This window comes from Lissotriton vulgaris, chromosome 8, assembly GCF_964263255.1.
Source record: "Lissotriton vulgaris chromosome 8, aLisVul1.2, whole genome shotgun sequence".
Classification (NCBI taxonomy): Eukaryota; Metazoa; Chordata; class Amphibia; order Caudata; family Salamandridae; genus Lissotriton; species Lissotriton vulgaris.
Genome location: NC_141696.1, coordinates 1,000,248,312 through 1,000,274,454, shown reverse-complemented (window position 1 = coordinate 1,000,274,454; position 26,143 = coordinate 1,000,248,312). Strand labels below are relative to the sequence as shown.

Sequence of the window (26,143 nt, the reverse complement as noted above, 5' to 3'; positions counted from 1 at the left end):
ACTATTAGTACAGGCCCTCTTGCTGCAGCCTCTACAACGCTATTGAGGTCTAGCTACTAAAAGCTATAGTTGATTTCCAAAACTCTTACAAACAACTCAATATATATATAAAGGTTTTTCAGGTCAGCCCCCTACAGATATTGGCTTGTTTTGTCAGCCTTCTTCAGTTGTTACTTTGAGGAAGTGCCATTCACATTTTGGATCAGGCTAGTGCAGTATTTCTCGGTTAGCTATTTGCTCTTGGGTGTTTCAGTTCCGCTTGCCTAAAGAATGCTTCCAGTATAATGAAGAGACAATCCACCATACACTCCCAAAAGCAGTGCACTGTTCTATGGAGCAGCAGATGTGGTGAGAGCTGAATTGCACTGCAGCTGAGATTAACAGTTCTGCAACCTGTAGCTCCAGTTGGCTGACAGGAATGATGGTTCGGGTCTCACTGTGGCAGTGGAGGGCACAGTGTGGGCTTTGAATGGCCTACCTCCATCTTCAGAGAAAGCATCCACTTGGTGACCTCACCCTAACTGCTCTGAAGCCCGACATCTTCTAAACCGGTGTAAGCCGTGCACAGAGCATCTAACCTTGATTTGTAGAAATATGGGTTGCGCAATAATATAGTGTTGTGCTAATACCAAAAATTATTATATGGTTTCTCCAGCTGTGAAAGTTCATGAAATGCTTTGGCCACTGAGAAAAGTCACCTGTTAAAAATGGCGGCTTCCCTGCCTGCTGTACTGTGTGATCCCTAATTATAGTCTATGAATGTCCTCTGTATGCATTGCTGCTACTTTGTGTACTCCCAGTCTGTGCTGTGTGTTTCAAGCCGCTTTGCTATAGCAGCAGCGGAGTATATAGTGTCAACAGGTGAGCATTTCAGAGTTTATTTCGCTATCTACCTCCCACACATCTTTCAAAAAGAGACACTTTGAGATATAAGCCAGACTTTTAAGCTTTGACACTCGGAGGTTTGTTTTCAAAGGACCTGGAAATGATAGGCGGTGAAGGAGATAACGCATTTATGTGTAAATCGCATTGCGACCCTTTGAGACACAATGCTGGGTTATTTCCATTCGATTCCTTGTATGGCCTCACCGTGGGCCCATTAGTCGTGTGAGGGCTAATCTAATTGAAATGTGTGTGTGTGCGCATGTTTGTATAAATATATATACTTAGAGGTGTGTGTGTGTGTGTGTATATGTGTGTGTATATATTATATATATATTTTAAATATATATTTACGCACACCTCTAAATATATATAGTGTGCAGAGGCAGGTGTGTGTTTATAATCGCCAGTAAGTTGTACACTGTATTGTTTTCCACTGCTCCTTACGTGTAGGGCATGCTGACTCTTAGAAAATATGCGAGTGTAAAAGCATGGAAGGAATGCTCATTGAGGAAATAACGCACTGCAATGTATCCGCAAAAAAAACGACGGGCCCCTTGGAATTGCACGGAGGTTGTCATTTATTTTATTCTAAAGCACACAGTAAAAGCCGTTTTTGAAAAGTGTAGCTGATTGTGCCTGTCTTTCATAGCCTTATTTACAAAGGCCTACACTTTGCAGGTGTAAACAGGCGGCAGTTGTGGCGGCAAAGGCCGAGCCGTGTTGTGCGGCCTGCACGGCACTATCTCGCCCGGGCTTCAAAGAAAGACACAACAAAACTTTGCTAACATAAGCAATGATCTAACCGTGCGCTGCCCCGTCGCCATGGAGACCGGGCCTTGCATTCGGCAGTTTGAATGGACTGTTGGATTTGTGTAAAGCAACAGAATATCTCGAGGCTATATGTTACTATGGAAATTTCATTTTGATAAATGAGCCGGTTATCTCTGTAACAGCCCCAGTAAAATATGAATAGAACACAACAAAGGTCACATCGGCGCACTGTGAATAGAGTCGGCCCCGCTGTAAAGTGGTAAATATCCTGGCTTTGAAACGGGCCCGCCAGCCGCCATTATGGCTTTCCATTTACTGTGCTGCGCTCACGGAAACATGGCTTTATTGCGTGCAGCCGGGATCCCTTTCAAGTCAAAGAAACTCTGAAAATAACTTTTTAGACGCCAGCATAGATTGTAAAAATAACGTCAAGGCAGCGTAGGCAGAAATATAGATCTATATTTCATTGTTTTTCCTTTTTGGGTCAGCTATGCGTGTCTTTTACTTCACGGTCGTGTTGCTATCTGTTGCATGGGGTCCCACTGCACCACGCAGTGTTAGTTGTTGAATCCTAAAATAGAAGTTAACCGTATGGTACCCCGAACTTTGGGCTTGCTGCCTATGGTGCAACCCGCTATTCTCTGGTTTGTCAGAAAACGTGAATTTCCATTTTCCAGTGCTCCAAGCAGGCTCCTTTAACCAGCCGAGAGGCATCCCCGTGCCTGAGAAGAAATATGTTCTGACTAAATTAGCATTTCTCCCGTGCCGAGTTGTCTCTAGTCAGTATTGGGGCGAGGTGGCGTGTGTTCCATGCGCAAGATGTCAGATCTGCCTCCGAAAACGCCACAGAGCAAACGCTGTCTCAAAGGTTTGTCGAAAACAGATGGGGGTGGAAAACAACAAAGACCAGGAATCCCGCAGGTCTTGTTTCTTGCAGCCACCTTTGGAATACCCAATGGAACGTGATGCCACTGAGTCTTGTGCTCCACAAATGACAACCCTTGACCTTTCAGGAATGGGCCTAAGGCCTTGTTGCAGTCTAGTCATTATTATAGCACAGTAATCCATGCTCCGCTGTCTCCACACACAAGTTATAGGCGTAATATTTTTCAAACAAATTAGTCTTTAATTTTTTTAATGAAGGGGAATGCTTCCAAATGTGTTACATTAGCAATTCAACAGCACACCTTTCTATTTCGGAAGTGTGCTTCTGGTTCCAAACCATAGGTTAAATAGCATTGGTTTAGGACTCTAAGGTGCAACAAGAGTAGCAACACCAGACTTTTCGTTTCCTCATCACAAATGGCGGAAAAAACACTAGGATATTAGATCAGGGTGGTGCCTCGGGGATTGACGAGACTTCTGTTTATAGCAATTTTATGTTTGTTTAAATCAGTGTTCATTGTTGCATAGATGAATCCAAACAAAAGCATACATTCCGAGAGAACATTTCTCTAATTTGCGCTATAAAATACAACTTAAAAAAATCCTAATAAGGTCAAAAAGAAAACATAACGGACCACCCCCCACCCGACCCCACAACATTTTGTAGCCTTTTTAAAGGGGGATGCAGTTCTCTTCTATGGAGGTGGGGCCTGGACAGGGAAGTTGCGCTTCCACATTTACATCCTGGAATTCCTTGTACATTTGAGAGCATGTTCCTGGGGCGTGGGTTAGCATTTGTTGGTTAAAATTGTCATTGACAAATGGGGGGGGGGGGGAGGCGGGAGATATTGAAAAGCTTTGACCTACACCGAAAGACTTAAATCTTACCTTCTAGGTGACTGGCAACCAAAGCAGGCATCACAGGCTTGGTGTAATGTGATCTTGATGCCAAGTGTGGGTTAGCGACCGGGCAGCCGTGTTCTGAATACATTGGATTCTGGCGGTCAAACGGGACCGAGGCCAAGTTATGGGCTACTACTATAAACGGACTGAGATTGCCCAGTAGAAAGTATCCATATGCCTGACCTCCAGTGGCTCTTTCGGACTGGTGAAGAATCGGTCTCATGCTTTGCAAGCCATATGTCGGTGAAAGACTGTGCCACTGACAGTCCAGACCACTTTTGTTCCAACTACATGTAAAGAACCCCACATGTAGCTTTGCGTCTCTTGAAGCGCTTGACTCTTGCATACTTCTGTTATTGACTGTTAAACCTTGACAGTATGAAAAGCCATTTTTTTTTATTTCCATAATGTCCCAGGAAGCTGATCCTAAAAGCAATGTTAAATCAGAATCAACGTTTTTTCAAGAAACTTCATTTACTTTTAAGTTTTCGAGGTATTACTGGGGAAGTGAACTGGTGCCAACTTTGCAAGTCACTATCTTTAAAATGGGCGCTGATATTTATCCTGCTTGTTAAATATTTATATCTCGGTGCCTAGGGTTACCCATAATGACAGACTGTGTAACATGATACAATTTAAGACTAGACATTACTAATTTCAATATATGCACACAATTCAAATACATTGGCATTAAACCTACAGATTTGAAAGGTCCCATTTACCTGCAGAAGAAGGCACATCAAAACATCCACACTCTAGATCTTCAAATCAGGTCAGACCCATTAGATTAATCCGCGTTCTTTCAAGTGATCTAGAGCAGATGTCTGAATGTTCAAGGTCTGAGACTCCAGTGCACCCTTAAACCAAGTCTTGGAGTCGAACCCCACCACATAAAGCTAAAGAAACTCTTGGAGACAAATCTTTTCAGGCTCATCTTTAAAACAGCTGGCAGAGAGCCGAAGTTGCTGAAGGCAACTTGCAGTGTTGCACAAACCTCAACAATAAATATATAATTATTGGTAGAGATAGTGGCGCACATTTGACAATAAGATACAATTATGTCTTGCAAGAACTGTAGATTGTGAGGTAAATATACTTCTTAGTTGTTCTGATTCACACCGGTCCGTCTCTCTTGGTCATTTACCAATGCACATTCAAGGTAATATAGACCTTGAATCCACATTTAGAAGGGGGTGGGGATTGTGTGTGTGTGTGAGGGGGGGGGCGGGGTTAGTGTGTGTGCATACACATAGCATGAATTTGGTTTACTTTTCGATTCTCATTACTTTGACAGTGTAAAAGTCATGGAATTACAACGGGCACAGTTGTAGAACGGTGATAACTTGTTTGTTACGATGTAGAAAGTAGCCACGCTCAAACCTAGTCCCCAAAATATGTTACGATATAGAAAGTAGCGAGATGTATAGATGAAACAATTCAGATGCTTTATTTTTCAAAGCACACAACTCTGGCAAGCATTTCGAAGTTGGTAACAAACCGCCTCACTCGAAATGTTCACAATACAGTGTATATTAGAACACAACATTGTTGTAACCCTCTCTAACCGCCCCTTACTGTAAAAAAATAAAATACCTCTGTAATCCCAAATATTAGTGTGAGGGAAGGGCATGCTAGGTGATGATCGTGAATGCTGTCCAGGCTGTTCTGCAGATAGTTGAAATGCTGTCTTGCTGAACGAGATTCACATACTTTTGAATCCAGACAGATATTTTCTTATTTTAGTGCAGATAATTCAAATCCTCCCTTGCTCGCAATCCATTTATACACATCAACAAAATAGGCTCCCTCTAGCTGTCTAAATTTAACTCCACTTGTGGCGATCGCTTTCCTCATTCTCTCTCTGTACATTCTGAAGACACAAATATTACTAAAGAACTGCACTAGGGTTCTGTGGCGCGAGTCGTATGTGTTGCACATGGTGGTATTAAATCATGTTCCTTCACTCATGAGGATAGGGTCTACATAGCTCACAAAAGCTTTCTTCTGTGAGGAACAGCCTGTACTGTCAGGAAATGAAATGATGTAATAATTATCAATGTCTGTTTTTATATAGCATTTTCCATTAACATTGTGGATTATCTAGTTTCCAGACTTTGACAATTTTTTTTTAAAAAAGGACATCGATACAAGGATATTGTGATTTGGACAGGATAGCACAACTTCTCTACTGAGGAAACGTGGACTACAGTTTATTAATCCTAAATCCAAGGGTTCCAATTTAGCAACAACCACAGATTATCACTAATCTGTGATATATTTTTTTTCTTGTCACCCTCCCAGTCTGATATCCCACTATAAAGAGTTGTGCCCAGTTTGAGCGGTAGGGTAGTCTATAAATTCAATGTTGAATCTTTGTGTAGCTTTGCCTTATTCATACTCAAGCCTTTTACAGCCGCCTTAGTAGCAGGTTGTGGCCCCAAATTCATATAAATAAAAACAGAAAAGATGTCTGTTTGGTTTCTTTGCTGGGAGTCTCAAATTGTCGAAAATTCAGTTATTTTTAAACATTTGGAATACCCTGGTAAATCCAGGCGCCCAAAGTCCTGATCTGCCTCTTGACGCGCTGTCTTTTAAGTATTTTGTTTCTAGTGTACTGTGCATGGACAAATGGACAAACTGTAACGCCTGTTAATAGGTGCAACGAGAAACTGTGGGAATCCAACAAGCTATCCACCTTTAGTTCACGGGCATGCATAGTCAAGCTGTACTTGTGTAGAACATAACTGACGTATTTATAGAAACCATAGCACTTCTTAAAGGCTGTTCCAATCTGTGTGGCAATGTTTGCTCCAGGAGTGTTTCAGCTTTTTTAAAAAAAAATCTTATTTGGATATCTGAGTTATTTTGGGTAGAGGGGAATTCACCCAGACCACTGGGTTGTGCTTCTCTAGGCTTTGTACCCAGGGAAACGCAAACATTTATAATCTTTAAAGTAGAATAGGGTGGATGAAGCGGTATACAAAACGAAGGCTCCATGTAATGAAAGATACAATGCATGCAATTTTAAGCAAGCTTCTAATATCTGATTCTCTGCCTTTAGGCGAGGATTGCAGACTCGTCTGTCTGGTTGAACCCGCTCTTTAATGGCGGGCTCTGAAGCTGCATTTTCTTGCTAATCTTGGGTTTTTTGGAAAATGCCATTAAAGCACCTGTTTGCGATGACCCTCCTCAGTCTGTCATTTGAAAAGAAATAGTGCCCCAGGTAAAGTTTGTCTCCACCAAGAAGTCAAAACAGACATGCATGGATTTTCTTTGTGCTGGAAAATCCCTAGACTTTGCAGTGTGTTTATTTAGTGTATTTCGCCTCCCTAAAGAGCTTTTGAGTGAGTTTAATTGGTTTTCTACTCTGAGCAAACGTACAAGGGGAGATGTTGTTACTGATGGCTGGATATAGCAAAAGTGTTGTCTCCACATGAATAACCCCACAGGCTTGTTTGTCTAGGCCATGCATCTCGAGCTCCAGGGCTTAATCAGTGTCAACCAAGATGGGAAAGGTGATATGCAAATGTTCCCTGGAGCTGATCATTTAAGACGGTCTTATTCGTTGTTTGTGGGGTTGTGGGTACTTAGTATTAACAGACAGTGTTCTGTCCTTTGGGCTTCGTATAGAAAAGTGCAAAAATCATATTTAGACAATCTTACTAGTCACTTAATAATTTCCCATTGGCTACAATGAAGTTCTACAGTCGTATTCCTATAGATCAACTCTTCTAGAAATCCTTGAAGACTGGTCTATAAGACTTTTCTCATACTTTTCAATGACTTTCTCTGCCTTTCTGAAAGAAACCCGTGGAAATCTGCTGGGAGTAGTAAGGAAAACAAAATAGGTTCTAAAAGAAGAAAACACGAGGCAGTTATTTTTTATTGGTACTTGACAGCACATATTTTTAAAGAACTGTGCAATCTTTCTCTTCCTTTTTGTGTATTTGAAGACTCGAAGTTAAAGAGGACTGATCGAAAAGGTGGATAGGTGAAACAATTGATGTTGATCTTTGTTACTCGTGAGAACTTGTTTTCAGAGATAATATGAAAGAACCTAGGATAAAATGTTTGTGAGCTCCCTTTGGGATGAATTACTGGTGTGGATTTTGTATCAGTGGGTTCAAATAATCGATTTTGGAAGAAGAGGGACTTTCAACCTGCTGGGTGGACAGCCACAAAAACAGTTTACATGTATTCTGAGTGCCCTGGCTAATCACCACATAGCATAGGTCACTGCTGTTTGCTGAAGGCTTTAATGGTGGCAGTTAACTTGCAATCTCTTCTATAAAACCACCAACCGGCTTTTGCTTTGATCATTACATGTTCGTTCCTGAAACCTACCCCATATCTTTTCTAGCCACCCTGGCGCCGTGGTTTATTACTATGCAGATTCATCTATTTTGTTACGTGGGCATTTTCTCCCTCCCGCTCCCCTCACTTGCCCAAGTAGTTTAACTTAAATGGAAAGACAGCCAGCCTATACATGGGTTCACCTACCTAGTGCTACCCTTTCACCTATATTATGTGGGTGATACACATGACATCACATGCTATTTGACCCACAATACGGACTGTTACACTTTTTGAAACACAATTTTTGAAAATGAAGACACCGGATGTTTACACAGAGGAGCTTTCTCTATTACATTTATGTTTTTAAAAGACTGATGCTAAAATCATAGTTAAGCAAAAAAACAGAAGTATTCAAATTGATGTAATCAAGCCATTCAGCATAGCTACCAATCGGGCATCATCATTAACAAAACTGTGATGATACTAACAATTTTTCTTGTACTTTACTGGCCTCCGCCCTCTACTTTGTCACTGGATGTTGGTTAGCGGAAATACTCAGCTGAGCCATTTTTTCTTTGTGTCTCACAGCTCCCTTTGATACTTGCATGCAGAGAGCCCTGGCTGCATCTGTAGTGAAGCATCGATATTGGCAGTTCGAATGCCCTGCCAGCATGATGCTTTTAAAGGCCATGCCTACCCCACCCACATTAAATTTACATACTTATTCTGTTGTTATTCTAATAACCTGCATGTATGCATGGAAAGATGGCGGGGAATTAATTGTGATTTCCTTTATTAAAAATGTATAGCAATTTCCTGTTTCAGATGATCTTACTTGGAAAAAACCAAAGGATTTCCTATGCTTGATTTCATACAGTATGATTTTACATGACTAGCTACCTAACAATGGTCTAGCCAAGTTCGTATGCATTGACACTTCCTAGATCTTGGATCTCAATTTCAGGGAGGCTGTTTCTTGGTGATATTTGTTATATTTAATGTCTCTGCCCTAATCCTTTATCGACCTTGCACACATTCTTTTTTTTTTTTTTTTAAGTTGATGCTTTCAGTAATTATCACCAATTCTAGCAAGGTTTGGGGTCTGTATTGTGATCATTGAGATTTCTTACCTATCCCCCCCCCCCCACCACCACCCCCGCCCTGAGTTAAGGGTGCCCCGGACCAGGTGTGTATCTGTGCAGGCATAATCAGCTCCTGAATGCCTATGATGTATTGCTCGAGCTTTTATCTTTACTTAGCTACATGTTGTGACCACCAGCAAAAGTATTTTATAGACCAGCAGTGCAGGGTGGATGTTGACAACTCAAATGGGTTAAATAGAATGTGTTCAGCTACGCGTTTAGTGGTATCATAAAGTTGTCGGTTATGGCATAGCAATGTATATTGGAGCATTGGAATGTTGAGCTCTCCATTGAAGACAATGGAGTGCTCAGGGCTTCTTATGGCTGGTAGAAGCCTGGAGCATCAACATTCCAATGTTTGTCCACAGCTGTTGCTGTGAACAAAGGCCTCACGCCGCGCGAAGGGATTTCAACCCCCATGGCCTCCGTGAGGCCTTTGTTTTACATATTAGAACATTCTGCCCTCTAGGGGCAGAATGTTCGAATAGCCTTGGAGCCCTCCGTAGCAGGCTCGACCGGTCATTAAAGTCCCACTACCTTGCTAAAGACCCTCGCCTTTGGCTCAGGCCTTTAACGCTGGCGTATGCCTTTTATGGTCAGTAGAGCCCGCTATGGAGGGCTCTAAGGCTACAAAAAAAAATTGTTTGAAAGAGGCAAGATCCAAAGTCAGGCACTGCAGAGCGGGGCAAATAAAAGCCACACATGCAGCTCGTATTTTAGACTACCAGATGCTCGCTATCTCAATAACTTTATCTTTCTTAAAATTGATGGTGCATACCCAAAGGCTGGCATAGTGATGTCTACGCTCTCCTCTGGAAAATGAAACCGGCTTGAGGGTGTGACTGTACTTTCACATGCAAACCTTTTCTTTAAACCTGTTTGATAATCAGTTGCTTTTTACTAGTAATTTACTCACACGCATCCTGTCTAGATATCCTATCTTTATATCAGTTTATATATTTACAGGTGCAGCGTAGCTTAATGCTGCAGGTGGCGTTCCTCTGCTCTCTCTTCACATGGATGTTTCTGATAATTATAGCCCTTTTATAGTTGGCGGTACTTAACACAGTCTTGTAGCTTCCAGCTGCTGTCCATAGCAGGTGTTCATACTAACCCACATCATTGGTACTCAGTGTAACAACTTGAGGACAATAAAAGGCTCTCTGGACCCACTGTCAATCCTACCTGTGACTGTAAGTTGCCCACGGATCTGTGCACTTGGCTGTGAACCAACAGAGCTATTTTACCAGCATAATATTCTGTCTTGCTAATAACCTTATTGGTTTAAAAATATCTGTAACTGGTTTCAAAATCGAACTGCTGTGTGGAGACATGTTGAAGGACAGGTTTATTTCCCTGTAAGCTACAGTGCAGGCTGCTTTGGGAGTTTCCATCATTGTCCAAATCGGACATAATGACGACCTATGGACCGTAATTACAGAGCAATGCCTTGTCTCCAGGCATTGCCGCCTTTAGAGTAGAAACTGGTCAAAGTTGACACAAGGGTCAACGTTTTAGGGTTCACCTTGACTTATTTCTATCACTTAAATTCTGGGGCTTTATTCAGCGCAGAAAAAAGGGTTACAACTCCTCGTTCAACATTAACAGTAGAACTTCTTTGTTTTTGTATGACCCCCCCCCCCCCCCCTCCCCCGAGAAATGCTTAAAATGAAATAAATTGGACACATTGCTATAGTACTAATTTCCCTCAGGGAAGTGCCCAGTATTTTGGTGTCATGCAATGAAGTGCCTGGGACATCGTTCTAAAAACAATATGCACATTTGACTTGGTTATGCCCATCCTATGACAAGAAGTTAAAGTGCTGGTAACTTGGCAGGACCCACGCAGTAAAAACACTATTTATTACATTTCATCTTATTCCTGGATTGCCTCCCTCAGTCAACTGTTCATGACTTTTTTTCCTTCCAGTTTAGGTTCCAGTTTTGCTCAGTGATTGTGATTATGGCCAGATTAATTAATAAATCTATAAACAATATCTGCCCCTCCATGTCACTTTTGATAGAACATTCAAATGTCCCAGAGTACTTGTGGCGGGATCTTTGCACACTAACTCTATGAATTTGTAGATGACCATGATCAGTTTCAAGGCCACAAATGGAGAAGTCTTTGCTTTACAGAGCAAATGTGCATCAAACTTGCTGACCTTATGGTTCCGTTGGAAAAAAATGGGGTTTTCTCTGACCATTACTTTCCATTTGGCCATATTTAAAGGTTGTTACCCATGAGGCTTGCCATGGTACAAAAATATGTACTATTTGGACATGCAAAGGAGATTAACCTGGGGACATGGCCATGGCCATGGTCATTGGTTTTACAGACTACACAATGGTTTGCAGTTTGTTGTAGATCTGTTAGCAAGAGAGCTCTGCTAATGCTATGAGCTTGCAGGATGATTTTTAGAGTGAGATACTACAACCATCATATATTACCTGGTCTAGGAACAATAGCATTATAATCTCTGTTCATTTGTGGCAAAATGTCAGCTAGGTATCAACTGTAAAATATCCTGCAACATGTCTGCTGCCTCTGGGGTAAAAAAGATGTAAATTGATTGAATGTATGTGTTTAAAATATTTAAGTTGTATTGAAAGCTGACATAGGTCACTGACTGTCCTGTTAAATATTTGTGGCGCCCAGGGTTATACTTTGGCTTTTTTCATGGATGTATGGCATCTTTCTTCCTGGATGGGGCTGCGTAGCTTATTCTGAACCTTTAACGGAGCACCTGTTCTTACCATACACTGCCATATTACCATTGCACAGATCATTGTCACGAAGCACATATTTTTCAGTTTATGCTTTTACCATCTCGCCATATAACTTAAAATTGTATTCCTTCACTCCCACTTTCTTTACTAGACTTACTTCTAATGCTTATTTTCACTTTTTATGTTCCTTCCTACATAGTTTATTATGTTTCTAGTTCTGTGCCTGCCTATTTTCCTGCATAGTTCCCAAACTTTTGAATGGTCTTCTAACCCTCAGGTTACAGACCAATTGGACAGCATTTAGGAAGCAATTGGTGACTTGACTTTGCTCAGCTTAAATTGGCTTCACAGGTCCTTGAATCAGTCTGACCGTTACTAGGGCACCCTTTCTAATACATATTCATTTATTATTATAATGGCAAATCAATTTGCATTTCTCTTGCAGGTCTTGTTAGCGTAGGAAGAGGTGGCACACTATTGTCTTGCCAGGCAGCTACTGTTTCCCATTCCTTCCTGGGTGTTGGGAAATACTAGACTGTGTGGCCTCCCAAGATGACACTACAGTTTCCCCTTTTAGGCAGCAAGGGACTACAGCGGATACAAAATAGTCCTTCAGCTATGGAAAACACCTTGCCTTTTAATGCCTTTCTTCACCTTATGGGAGGCTGCCCTGATCCTTAAAGCTATCAAATATACCCCCAAACCCTCCCCCAAAAGGATACGAAGGGTTCCTTTGGTGGTGCCAGCAGCATTTCTTCTCACTTGAGTCTTCAGAATAGTTTTTGATTTTAAAATTGCAATGTGGTCCCTTAGGTGAGAGCCTCATTCCTGTAGCAGGGTGAAAAACTGGCAAAGGTTGGCTGCCATTTCCTCTCCAAGTTAACCACCTACCTCCTCTGGTACAAAATGAGCATCTCCACGTACTGCAATGAGGATAGAAGTCCATGAGACTTGGTTTACTGATGAAATTGAGTTTTGCGTCCTAGAGACTATAGCTCCGAGCGTGGCATTCCTTGCTTGGACAAAAAGTGATCCTAGGAAAAACCCTTCTTCATTGTGTCTCTCGTTCCCGTCCTCTGCTAAAGTTGGCCATGCTTAACAACAGGTTGCATTGCATTATTGAATGCATTATGAAGAAGTGGACTTGGACTTTAGGTATGTGACAAACCACATATTTACTACATGAAAGTGGCGTAGTGTCACTGGAATTCCTGTAGGCGTTCTTAGACCTAAAATACGAATCCCATCACATTACATTGTTAAATCTTGTTTATATCACAGTCCGTCTAGAAGAAAAATATTCCTTCGCCAGAAAGTCTTCCTGCTCAGAAAGATAATAGTAATATATATGTTCCCGCTTTTGCTAGTCCTATTTTTGGCCGCCTTTTTGATTCTTTGGACTGTTGTTTCCCTTTTCTTTCCTTTGATACATGGGTAAAGGAGAGGTTTGTATTCTCTTTCATCCCTTCACAGGGAAAGGTGATACTGGCTTTCAGCTGTCACGCGATATGGTGTTTGGTGCACGCTTAAAGGTTGATGATTTCTATAAGCAGGCAAAACAGACCCGGAGCTCACACCACTATTGCTCGGCAGCAGGAGGCTTACAAATAATTAATGCAAACATAACGTCATTGTGGACTCCGCAGGGCCTAGATGTAGGATTAGTGCGCATGGGGCCTCTAGACGTGCTCGCGCACAGCACGGGGATGTTGCAAATGGCGGCCTACTTTGTGGAACCTTCTATTCGACGAGTATCAGTGGGGAGAAACGGCGCATTTGGTGGTTGTTGCGATGCTACATGATAGTTAAGGGCTACGCGTGTGTGATTATGTTTTTGGATGCCTTTATACAGGTATATAAACCGGATAATTGTAAACGTTTTCCCCCTCCTAACTACTATATTGTCTTTTTGGGAGGGTGGAGTCAATGCCTGATTAAGAGAGGTGGAAAGGCAGTAACATCTTTTTAAACTGCAGACCCTTTCCAACCTTGTTGTTTATCTGCCGCTGAGAGGATTCCATGTCGCCCCCAGGACATCTGATTGCTGATAAGAGCACTGTTGACCCGGTAGGTTGACTTCTCCGGGTTGTTTTCCCGATGGCGTTCAGTGATAGATGGAAGGGGTGGTTCCTGGTGGCTTTTGTTCGGGGACCCTCGCATTCGCTCTCTTTATCTGCCCGTCATTAATCGAGTGGGCCTCTGCCGGTTCTCTGCGGTCTTCTTGGCCGCAGACAGAGATGCGTGTCAGCCAGCGTGTTGCTGCTTGTTTCCCAGTGGACCAGAACCCTGTCTTTGCTGAAAGATAGGAAACGTGCAAGGAATGTCTGGATTCAAAAAAGCCCGGGACCGAGCAGAGAGGGAGGCTCGGGCGTTATGAGAGGTGCAGAAACGAACAGGCAGATTTAAATGTGCCCGACCCTTATCTGCCGTCAGCATCTGTGTCCGGCTTACACTAGCCTCCGAGTACCTCGGTACAGTTTCCACCGTGGGCCTGAATTATTTATAACCTGTCACCGCTAACACCTCTAATTAAGGGCCGAGCCTCTGAAATGTACATTGGTTCGAGGTTTTTAAACTGGATGTTTACAATACTTGGCTAGTCCACTGTCACTTCCAAAAAAGACGTAAACATGTTTTTGCTAAAGTAGGTCGTATGCACGATATCCCGTGAAGTGTGATGTTAGTCTTGGGGATCAGTTCCCTTTTGAGATGGGGGGGCAGGTTGGGGTCGAGGTTGCGTTGCTTTAGAGCTCGATTATGAGCCAGAGCTCAATTTCGTCTCAGGCTTCCGTAGCCATTTTTTTGTCGCGAGGCGCCCATCTCCAAAGGCGCACTACTGATCGTATGAGGGTCACTATGCACTGTGGAGTAAAATAACAATACAGGTCAATCGAAGGAGATGATATTTCTAAGCTGGGAATGCAAAATGTATGCAGACCTTAACTTGTGCCATCATTGATTTGGGTCACATGAGTAGCTTTTTGTTTTTTCAGCCACATCCACACGTTCATATAAAACTAAAGGGGCTGGTTGCCTGGAGAAGGAGATATGGCGAGGCGGCTAGAGCTGCAAACTTTGGAACTGGGCAACCAGGTTCGAGTCCGGCACCAGCTCAGCATCATATGATTCTGGGAATATTACTTCATCTTCAGTGTCTAATAAATACATTGAAAAAAGTGACTGAGTAATGTAGTCTGATGCTCATATATAGATAGCCCTCTAATGCACTGGCCTTGTTGGTACTTTATGAACGTGCAAAAAAGTGCAAACAACATAAATGTATGTATTCTGATAGTGCTGTCACTCCAAATACATATCTTGGCTACATTTGCAGTTACAGCCAAAGAGGATCTGCTTTGATATTCCTTGAACGTGCTCGGAAGGATTCTCGTCCAGCTTTAGGCACGTGCTCTTTTTTTGCCATTGAGCGTGCTTCTAAGTAGATACTTTTATTGTGCATGCTAGCCCTTTCCTCCACACATTATGATGACCACCTCATTCCAGTTCATTTCAGACACAAACTCCAGTCCTGGAATGTTAACTTACAAATCTTTGATTTCAAGTCTTAGTCGAATTAGTTCAGAGGGAGTTATACGAGATAACACATAGAATTCATAAGGCAGCCACACAAGTCCAGAAATGCAAACTGTGCCCTAATGACCTGTAGGGAGATGTGATCACCCTACTGCACACCCAAGGCTTATTTTATTAACCAGCACCAGGCACACCAGGCACGGTACACTGAAGCGAGCAAGGGTTTAGCAGATAGATACTGGTACGAATGTACGCAAATGTTTTCTCTTTGATGCCAGCCATTGTTCAACACTTGATGCTTTTTCAAAGCGTCCTTTGCATGCCTTATTCATGCTAACCTGGCAGTCCTATATGGAAGCCCAGGATGAATTCCCTCTCAATTTAATATATCAAATTTAAAAAAACCCTGCCAATTTAGCTTGAGGCCGAAAGACACCTGGCTTCATTGACTAGCATGCATAAGCACCTTTCAGATAGACGAATTGGAACCCAGAATTGTGCACTCTAATCTCTGTCAACCTCCCCTGCCAACCTCCCCTGCCGGTAACTTATCTTGCATTTGAGTATAAAAAAGTTTGTGATCGTGGAAAAGGTTTCAGTAAATTGACGGCAGTGCTTGTGAAATCTTGCCTCGTTGAAGTCCAATTTACAGGACCGTGTTTTGTTTCCCAGAAGCATAGTATAACCTGCCTTTTTCTGGCTCGCGAATTAAGGCCAGGAGTCTGCTAATTTGCTTACATTTGGAACCACCTCCCTCTGCTTGCAGAGTGATGACTTTTTTTTTTAAACAAATGCAGTATTCCCATAACTTGAAGTGGGAGGAATACTCCGCTGTTACTGTAAAAAAAATGTTTTTCCAGTCATAGATCATGTAGGAAACCAGACGCTAGGCGTTTATTATAGAGGATAAGAAACATTTTTTTTTAATTCTAGAGATAAGCAACACTTTTTCTGCGTGATGGATTCTCAGACCAGTTTCTTTTTTGTAGCTACTATATTTCAGAATTGAGTTCCCCACTACTGAACGTGCATCATGGACAGGAGTTTGAGTAGCTTGGTATTTTGTAAGCTTGCAGAAGCTCAAGCAGTATGGTAACCTGAACAGTCCCACTCAACATTCCTTTTCTCTGTGTTACTTTCATAACACATGTATATAGCATGTGTGTATATATGTGTGTGTGTGTGTGTGTGTGTGTGTGTGTGTATGTGTGTGTATGTGTATGTGTGTATGTGTGTGTATATATATGTATATATATATATATATATATATATATATATATATATATATATATATATATATATATATATATATATATATATACTGCATAATTGTGTGTTATGGTGCTTAATTGGCATAAAGGACATCTGGTGACATAAACCGATGGCCCAGTAGTTTGTATGTGCCCTCAAAAACCATACAATGATATTGCATGTTACCCAATATCGAAAGTTTTTTTACATGTTTATGTTGGGGTACTTTGCTTGAAATGGAATTTTTTGTATGTTCAAAATGTTGAATGAAAATAGTAAGTGAAATACTAGGCTATGTTTGGTAGACTACTGTATAAAAGGAACAGCACTTAATTTTATAGTGAAAACTGTAGAATTTTAGAAAGCTCACCTATAGTGGTGCTAAAGTAAAAAAAACATGCATTTTGTCTGTAGAAGGGGGACGTCGTTGAAGCTGTTGTCTTTAACGTGTGGCTAATAATGGACTACGATTGGAATTGGAAAGGTTAGCTTTTGTTTACCTTTCGTGAATGTATTGTAGATAATGCAATGGAGCAATGGTGTTGGGGCCATTGGAATTATGATATTCTGTGGCTGCAATATTTAACAAACATTTATGGATTTGTCACACTTGCCGCATTATTTGAAGAGTTCACTGAAAAGTGTTTCTAGGTGGAATGGCTCAAGTTTAAACTGCCAGTAAGTGTGGCTTAATTTGCCTTTTCTTGTTGTGTACTTTGGATGACTGTCTTGCATATTTTAGTCCTCCATTGCTGCATCAATTATCTTAATGGCCCTAACAATGTTAAAGCTGTGCAGAGCGGGTTGGGGGCCATTATTATGATATTTAAAACCCTAAATCACAGGCATTTGTGAACTCCTTTCCGTATTTCAGGGTTTCTTGTTAAATATGGGTTGTTAAGTGCACTAAAACACTCAAACGAGTAATCTATACTATATATGCAGATGTTAAGCCTGTGATATGTTTTTTCTGGCATTGTAGTTGGGTGGAGGGGGCCCATGAGTCACAAGGGCAAAGCCTTGACTTGGTTCATGATATCCCTCTCCCCTTCCCTGAACAAAGGTAATCAATAGCAAACCTATTACACTCTGCATATCTGCACATAGGGTTCATGTCATTGCATTTTCATGTGTATTTGTTTTTTAAAGCGGTTTAATCAAAATCATGATGCAAAGGTTAAAATTGAACAGTAAGGTAACATTACACAGAGGAACCATCATGGCTGTTAGTTGTTTACCTGCATAAAGTCCTTGTAACATGCCTCTGTGAGAGATACTAATACTTGCGTAAATGTGCTGTATTGGTGTAGTTCTACATTTCATGTGTATTTCAAATATGCACCTGAACTATGTAAAGAATTGTTAACTCAATAGTCCAAGAAAATCCTGTATTCACTACTTTTCATGGAAAAATGTCACTTAATTATGTCACGTCACGTAACTTATCCAGCATTTGGACACTTATTGAAAAGGTGAGATGTTTTCATGAGTTCTAGCGAATAAATGATTGTCAGCCTAAATAGTATCTTTGTTTATTTCCTCAATGTAAATATGAATCTGCTCTTTGGCCAACAAGGCACTCCTAACCATATCTCACATCTTGAATGCCTGAGCTAAAATAGGTACAGTGAAGATAGTTTTTCAATTTAACCCGTCTGTTAATAGGAAGGCAAATGGACGTGTGCGTTTCACTGCCCGTTATGGGTTTCAGCTCCATAAATACGCTTGGTGCTTTCAGAGACTTGCAATGGACTGTGCTGTGGGTGGAGATTCTAATAGTGCTTGCCATTTGCAGGATGATGATTCATTACTTTTATTAAAGCGGTCACATTTGGAATGCACACTGTTATTTGGGTCTCTGAGGCACATGGGCTAAGTGACCAGGCGAAGAAGCTTTAAATAGCTAGATGAAATCTCTTTATTTTTGGCCCCCCCCTCACGTCCGAGATGCAGGTGCTGTGGGTAGGGTGGATTCTGTGTTTGGGGAGTGTCATGTGCTGCTGCTAACACCTATACATTGAAGCCATCTTTTTTTCTTCCAATACATCTGCTCTGCTGGATTATGTCCTGGCCTATGTGAATTGTGGCCAGCAATCCAGCCTGTCTGACAACCCCATCGGATGTGAAATAATGATTAGTTCTAAATTACTAGTGATGTGCAATGAAGTACCAACAAAGAGATGATTTGATAGACCATACCAGAACCCTCTTCCTCCTCCCTGCCCCTGATCCTGCTTGACTCCTTTGTAGACTCGCACAGACGCAACAACCACATGCTGCCTCACACCCTGAAAACCTGCAATGACCTTTCCTGCACAGTCCGGCAATGGTTAGTACAGACTGGAAATGCAAGATCCCAGAAACTCCTCACCTCCTGTGAAGCACAGGTTCTTTCCGCTGCCCCATGCTCTTGCCCCTCTTTTTAAAAATCCTATGATCCCTTCTCACTGACATCATAATCCCTTTTCACTGACCTCATGGTTAATCAGTATACCAACAGTTACCAGGTTTACCGTGACATCTTCTCGACCAATGATGCTCAATCAATCAATCAATCAACCTGCCTCAAACGAATTTAGAAGCGGATCTGAGGTACCTAACTAAAATTCAGTCCAACAGACTGAATTCCTGTTCACTAATGGCTGCAGACAACCACAGTCGGACATGATTTTACCAGCTGAAAGACAATTCAGTATTGCTTGGATTCACCCTTGACCGAGACTTGACGTTCAAAGAATACATTGCCAGATAACCTCGAGAGCATGGTCCCATCTCCGCTTCCTGAAGAAAGTGTAATCCTTTTCTTTCAGAAGTGCAAGCTCTGAATCTTTCACTCCTGGATTGAGGCCATGGTCTTCCAAGCATTCTACAAACTGTGACACGACTCTCTAAGCGCATTAAGAAGTTCAGCACTTCACTCTGACAATGACAGAACTACAAAAAGGTCGCGATCATCTTTTAAGATGCTATGGGCATCAGCAAACAGCTCGACACCAGGAACCAGCACACTGCTAGATTGCAGGCAACTACGTTTAAGAAGACAACAACCAGAAGCCTGGCCTCCTGTCTATGCTCCCAGTATCTAGATGAACAAACCGCCCATCAACATTAAAACTGCGACAACTCTGCTGCTGTTCAGGGAGCCGCACCCCTCCCCTCACTCTATCCTGCCCCTCCCCCCCGGTCTATCCTGCCCCTCCCCCCAAGCCCACCCAAAAGTCCTTACCTGTAATCTCTTCATTTGAATCGTAATTTAGGTGGGGGTTTCTCATTTTCACTGCTTTTTTTGCTTCCCAGCTGGGTCTGCACTACTACTAGCATCCCACTACATCATATTTTTCAGTTTTTCTTTCATTTGTCCCACAAGTATTCCTTCTCTTCTCCAAATCTTAAGGCATTATATAGAGGCCTTTTTAGGTCTCGCCTGTCGATGCGCATGCGCATCGAGCAAGGCGAGAGTATTGGGACTTATCTACTCTTTATCCACACTGCAAGGAATCGTGGCGATTCCTTGCAATGCCCGTGACTTTTAAGCTCAATGCGCATGCGCATTGAGCTTAAAAGCGCGTGCACATGCCCCAGCCGCCTGCCTTGCCTACTCTCCCGCCCCCTCACTTCTTGATTGCACGGCCGCTAGGCCGTGCCTCCCCTACTCCTCCTCCTACTCTCCTCCCCTCCCGTCTGTTCCCGCACTCCTCCCACACCCCCGCTCCGCCCCCTCACTCTCTCTGCCCGCCCGCTCTCCACTCTATCACCAGATTCTGTGTCAGGCATATGCATTTGATCATCCGTTGATAAATGAGGAAGCCCACTGGGATATTCATTACTCTCAGGAACCCCCAGTTCTAAAGCCCCCGGAGTTGCCAATTCGCCAACGCCATCGCTCTCTCCCCCAATGGTATCCAGCCGCCTGCCTTGCCTACTCTCCCGCCCCCTCACTTCTCCTCCTACTCTCCTCCCCTCCCGTCTGTTCCCGCACTCCTCCCACACCCCCGCTCCGCCCCCTCACTCTCTCTGCAGAGAAAATTGCTGGTATCTTTTTCTTTTCAGCACCGACCTTACTTTGAGTAATCACGGCATCCGATGCAACACGCAGACCAGCGCTAGCGCCCTTTGCCAGTTTACCAAGTTCTTCTACCGTAGCCTCGCTCACCTCTACAACAGTAGTCTTATCTTCTGTGTTCGCTGAGGTCTTCCACACGTTCCCTTTGGGGGCATGTTGAGAAACTGCAACCGCGTTTCCAGCGCTTCAGCTCAGAAACAGGAGCCTCAGCGTTATCCTCCAGCACCTAGCCCGCCCTACACAGTGCCAGCCGCCGGTTGCCAGGAATCAAAAACGCCCACACGCCGTACTCCACACGCTGCAATGGTAGGCGGCTCAAGCCCACTACTTCCCGCGGGCGAACCGAGCTGAATCCAGGCGAGCCGAAAGTCAAAGAAAGTCAGGGAAATCACTTTTTTCCAATCAGCGGTAAATAGTATCGCTCATAGATCAGATCCGCAACATTGAAGCAGATTTTTCTCCTGAAGCCGTGAGAGGGAGCAGGAACGATCTGCCTATGCGTCCACAGCGGGCGCCATCTTGCCTCTTTCCAATGAGGGAAAAAAATCGTTCTCTTCAACTTCAATGCTAACAAGCTTTGTCATATCCTCCAGTACTGCCACCCAATCTGAAGATAACCCTAGCAGATTTGTAGCCCCTAGATGAATCAGAAGACACCAGAGCAGCTACAAAAATTAATCTTCCTATCGAACTGTGCCTGGCTGCCAGCATTAAGTAAATCCTGCCTAACCTCATCTGAAAACCACAAAGCCAGTAAAACACCTCATTAACACTGTCCCTCTTCAGAGAAAGACAAGGTATACTCAGCGAAGCCTGACATTTACAGGTCACTCTCAAATCTCCAATATCAGAGCAGTATCCTGTCAACTGATGTAATAATACATCTCCAAGAGAGAAGAACATCTCAATCTATCAGGCAGCCAGCCGTACTCCTCCCACACCCCCGCTCCGCCCCCTCACTCTCACTCACCCTCAACCCCTCACCCTCACTCACCCTCACTCACCCTCACTTACCCTCAACCCTTCACCCTCAACCCCTCACTCACCCTCACTCTCTCACCCTCACTCACCCTCAACCCCTCAGCATCACCCTCACTCACCCTCACTCACCCTCAACCCCTCACCTACCCTCACCCTCAACCCCTCACCCTCACCCTCACCCACCCTCAACCCCTCACCCTAACTCTCACTCACCCTCACTCACCCTCACCCTCACTCACCCTCAACCCCTCACTCACCCTCACTCACTCACCCTCACTCACCCTCAACCCCTCAGCATCACCCTCACTCACCCTCACTCACCCTCAACCCCTCACCTACCCTCACCCTCAACCCCTCACCCTCACCCACCCTCAACCCCTCACCCTAACTCTCACTCACCCTCACTCTCACTCACCCTCAACCCCTCACTCACCCTCACTCACTCACCCTCACTCACCCTCACCCACCCTCACCCACCCTCACTCTCACTCACCCTCACTCACCCTCACCCTCACTCACACAGTGCAATAGGTCTCGGAGCATTTGAGTTAGAGCTTTTAGATTTGTTTATGGCTTTTTTTATTTGTAATTCTTTAGCATTGGCTACAGGAAACAAAAATGCTAAAGATTTACAAAAAAACCCATAAACAATTCTAAAAGCACTAACTCTAATGCTGCGAGACCTATTGCATTTCCAATGCTTGTTTTTAACGCAGTTGATGTCAGTTTTCCACCAGAAAACCACAAATCGTGTAAGAGTGCAAAATCACTGTAAAGAAGCATTTTATTCCTCCACTAATTCTGTGCAGATTGTGTTAAGTTATTTACAGAAACGAATGTGTTCAACTTATTAATGTCCAGTGGTTGCATATTATATTGTACATGTGTTTGTTACTAAAAATAACCTAAAAAACCTGAGCGCTGCCATGGGCGCTCTGAGTCTTACATTTGAAGGATTTGAGAGCCAGTTCAACACTATCTCCCAGTTAATTTTGGAAACACAAATCTGTTGGAATTGTGTTCTTAAGCACTGTAAAAAAAGATGGTTGCATCAGCCACCCGCAGTAGATGGAGCCTGTTCTGGCAAAATGCACAACAGTGATCATCCACATTGTTGACTCTTGATAGGTGTCGGATGGTTGGGATGTTAATTGTGTCTTGATAAGGCAAGACACATTGGTAATTAGCAAGTTTACCAAGTGTTATATTGCTTATTTGTGTATGATTTTCTGCCACTTTAATGTTACTTTAAAATGTTGAGCGGAGCGTGGCGGCGTGCAGAATAAATGCTCATGTAAAGCGCTCTGATACCCAATATCTTCTGGTCTAGTTCTCGCTATATGAAACTCTAAAAATAAAAAATAAAAATGTAAAACATGGATCAGGTGAGAGGGCAAGGTTAGAAGGAACGAGGAAGGAGTCTTGTGCGTCGAGTGGTGCCTCACCTCCCAAAAAAACACCACAAGCACCACAATAGAGTGACTATTTGTTGACTAGCGAACCGTAGGTGTCTAATTGACAAGTAGGGAGGGTAAAAGTGGTGTAGGTGGGATCATGATGGAGGAGGCAGAATTGGTCAAGTTAGCGCCTGAATGCATCGTGATTTTAAACACTGTCTAGATTATGGGTATCGCTTATCAGGGATGTTGTCTCATATCTACAAGTGTACAGCAGTTTTTTGTTCATTGATTCAGAACTATGTAATATGGATCCCCATCATGTTACAACTTTCAATGTTATTTTGAGACTCCAATTTATTAATTCCATTTTTGCTTGACTTTCAGGCGAGAAACCATACAAGTGCACGTGGGACGGCTGCGACTGGAGATTCGCTCGCTCAGACGAACTGACGCGCCACTACAGGAAGCACACCGGGGCGAAACCTTTCCAATGTGCAGTGTGCAACCGAAGTTTTTCACGCTCTGACCACCTGGCTCTACATATGAAGAGGCACCAGAATTGAGTTGGACTCTTCCAATGAGGCCCCCCTCCCCCCGTATCTATGCAATTTTGCTTTACTGCCTCATAACTGAAATAGACACTATGTTGCTATATCCAGTTGGGAAGGACATTGCCGCCTGCAAGAGGCACTGGAAGAAATGTAAAACTGGAAGTGTTTGTTTATGGGCGAGATGAGACTGGAACAAAATTCAAATGTCATCCGTCCTCTGAGAGCATCATTTCTTGGGTCTCCTGTAAAACAACCTTGTCAGCCGGTTTTGTCTCATTACACATATTTACATCTCAACACACTACAGCGTTACGTTTACTTTTGTGATGTTATGACCAAAGCACCGCTCTTGTTGTGGCAGTGTTTGGTAAATGCAGTGGGGTCACGGACAAATGCACGCAAAGGACAAGCCATGGTGCCCTGATCATTTTTTAAAAAAACTCAAATAATGTACATTACTTGATATGTATAGGCAGACTTTTTTATTAAATGCTGTAGGAATTGTAATGTAAATATACATTACACCAATATAAATTCAGCCACGGAACAAAGTTTATGCTCGCTTACCTGCATATTTTTGCTCTTGCAGATGTTTTACTTGTGACTGTGCAAGCAGAGTTAACTTATGTGTGGCACATCTGAACAATCATGTTTCCAAATATTCAAAGGGCTACTGAAAACTAAGGAGCTTGCGATCCGCATATGTTTACCTAGGAAACCTGGAACGCACTGACTGTTGTGAAGGAAGGTTGCATATCAAAGTTTGTGCAGCTCAGCACACAGCAAACTGTGGGGTTCATATCCCAGGAAGGGTTGTTTATGGAGTGTTTACCAAAGCCGAATGTATGATAAGCTAAATTATGTTGCCTACATAGAAATATTGTAGGAGGAACCAAGTGAGTTTTGGGAATACTCATTCTGCTCTTGGCTTGAACAGTGGACTGACCATGTTCGGTCTCAGAATCGCTATTCGGCAAAAATAATTTGTACTCTGCTGTTCCTGAACAGACAATCGATAGCCTTTTTAGTCAGGAATAGCATGGATCCATTATGGGGTTCCCTGATAAACTGAAGGACCACATTTGCTAACAAATCCCCTGGTTCTTGTGGTCTTAGTTTTTGGCTTTAGAAAATGAATTGACCAGTCATTGACACATCATCCTCTGCCTGGGATGGAAAGCGGTGTATTGTAACATTTATTTTTTAGCTATCCCATAAACCTGCTCTCTAATGATTGGGATGGAAAGCGGTGTATCATGACATTTAGTTGGTTTTTAGCTATCCCATAAACCTGCTCTCTAATGCTGGGGATGGAAAGCGGCGTATCATAACATTTAGTTAATTTTTAGCTATCCCATAACCCTGCTCTCGGAAAACGAGGGCAAGACAATTTGCACTTCATCTTTTTCTTTCATGAGAATCGCTCGAATTTGGTTTTGGCCTACTGGACGGCATCTTTTTGGATCAAATTGGATTCAGATGTGTCTTACTAGAAAAATGGTAAAGCTTACCTTTCGGCCATAAGCTTCTCCCACTGCTTGGTAACTAGGCTTTGAGAGACCAGTTGATTGAACTTCATTCCCCAAAGCTGTTAAGTGAAAATAAGGGTTGCAACCCCCCGAAATTAGGATCCGTGGATGATGCATTTTTATGCTGAGTAGAGTCCTAAGAATATTTTCATTAAAAACGAAATATTTCCTTTTCTATTCTAGTGCCGATGTGATTTGTATAATCACTGGTAGAGTTAGGTAAATGACGCAGTAATTTACTTAAATTACGGTGCATAGTTTATTAATACATTATACATGCAATAACAATGCTATTCAGAACTTCAGATATCATTTATGGAAGTGTAATATGACCTACAAACTGTGATGCTGTGGGTAACAAAAAGGGTAAAATACCAAAAGAGTCTCGAGAGACCCTCATTTTTAATAAGCATCGTTATTTCATTGTCTTTATTTATTTTGTGGTTTACGGTAGTTTTTTTGTTTTGTAGATGCTATTTTTACTTCTAATAAATTATAGTATTTTTTTGTTATATTCTAGCTACGTGGCGTTTTAAAAACAAAATGTAAATATTTGACATGTTGTATATTTTTTTTGTAAGAGGCTTCAAAATGTTTATAAATGGAAATGCGTGTGGAAAATGTTTGTTGTTTTGCTTCTGTCTCTTTTCTTTATTTTTTTATTGTAATACTGTCAATGGAAATGTGGAGCAAACAGCTGTATAGTTTTTGACTTGTTTCCCGAGAGACTGAAATGATTTACACTATATTGCAAATGTTTTTGGAAAATAAACCTAAGTGCCTAAATAATTGGTGACCCGTTGCTCTGCATTTCCGGTTGCAGTTTCCAGGGTACAGGAAGACCATGGGCTTCCAAGGCCTTCAGCTGATGTCTTACCTCCGAATCAGCGGTGGGGTTAGGATTTGGCAAAGCAGGATTTGCTTTCTTATTACAGACTGCAGGGATATTTTTTTACTTCAACTGGAGCCTACATGGTGTCAGCAGTGCAAGTAATTTTCCTGTAACTGTTCAATTTGGTCTCTGGCTCTAGAAGGCCATCAGCACCAATCGAATGACATCGAGGTGGACGGGTTTACATCAATCACTTTGAGTATCTGAGTACATAGTGAGTTTGTATTGTAGAGGTTCATGGAAGTTTATAACTCAGGATTGTTGGTAAACCCTTTGTGTTAGTAGTCATTTATGCTAGAAGAACTTCGTTAACAGGCATTATGGGTGAGA

At 42.5% G+C, this 26,143-nt stretch overlaps 1 protein-coding gene across 1 annotated transcript in view; it reads left to right on the top strand.

Annotated features, from left to right (window-relative positions):
* The window catches only part of KLF5 (KLF transcription factor 5), a 35,230-nt gene extending 9,520 nt beyond the window's left edge, over positions 1-25,710 (top strand). The window contains exon 4 of the mRNA XM_086934890.1: positions 23,226-25,710. Within this exon, the coding sequence (XP_086791016.1) occupies positions 23,226-23,404 (179 nt within the window). The 3' untranslated portion in view covers positions 23,405-25,710. The remainder of the gene's footprint in view (positions 1-23,225) is intronic.
* Positions 25,711-26,143: the final 433 nt, after the last annotated feature.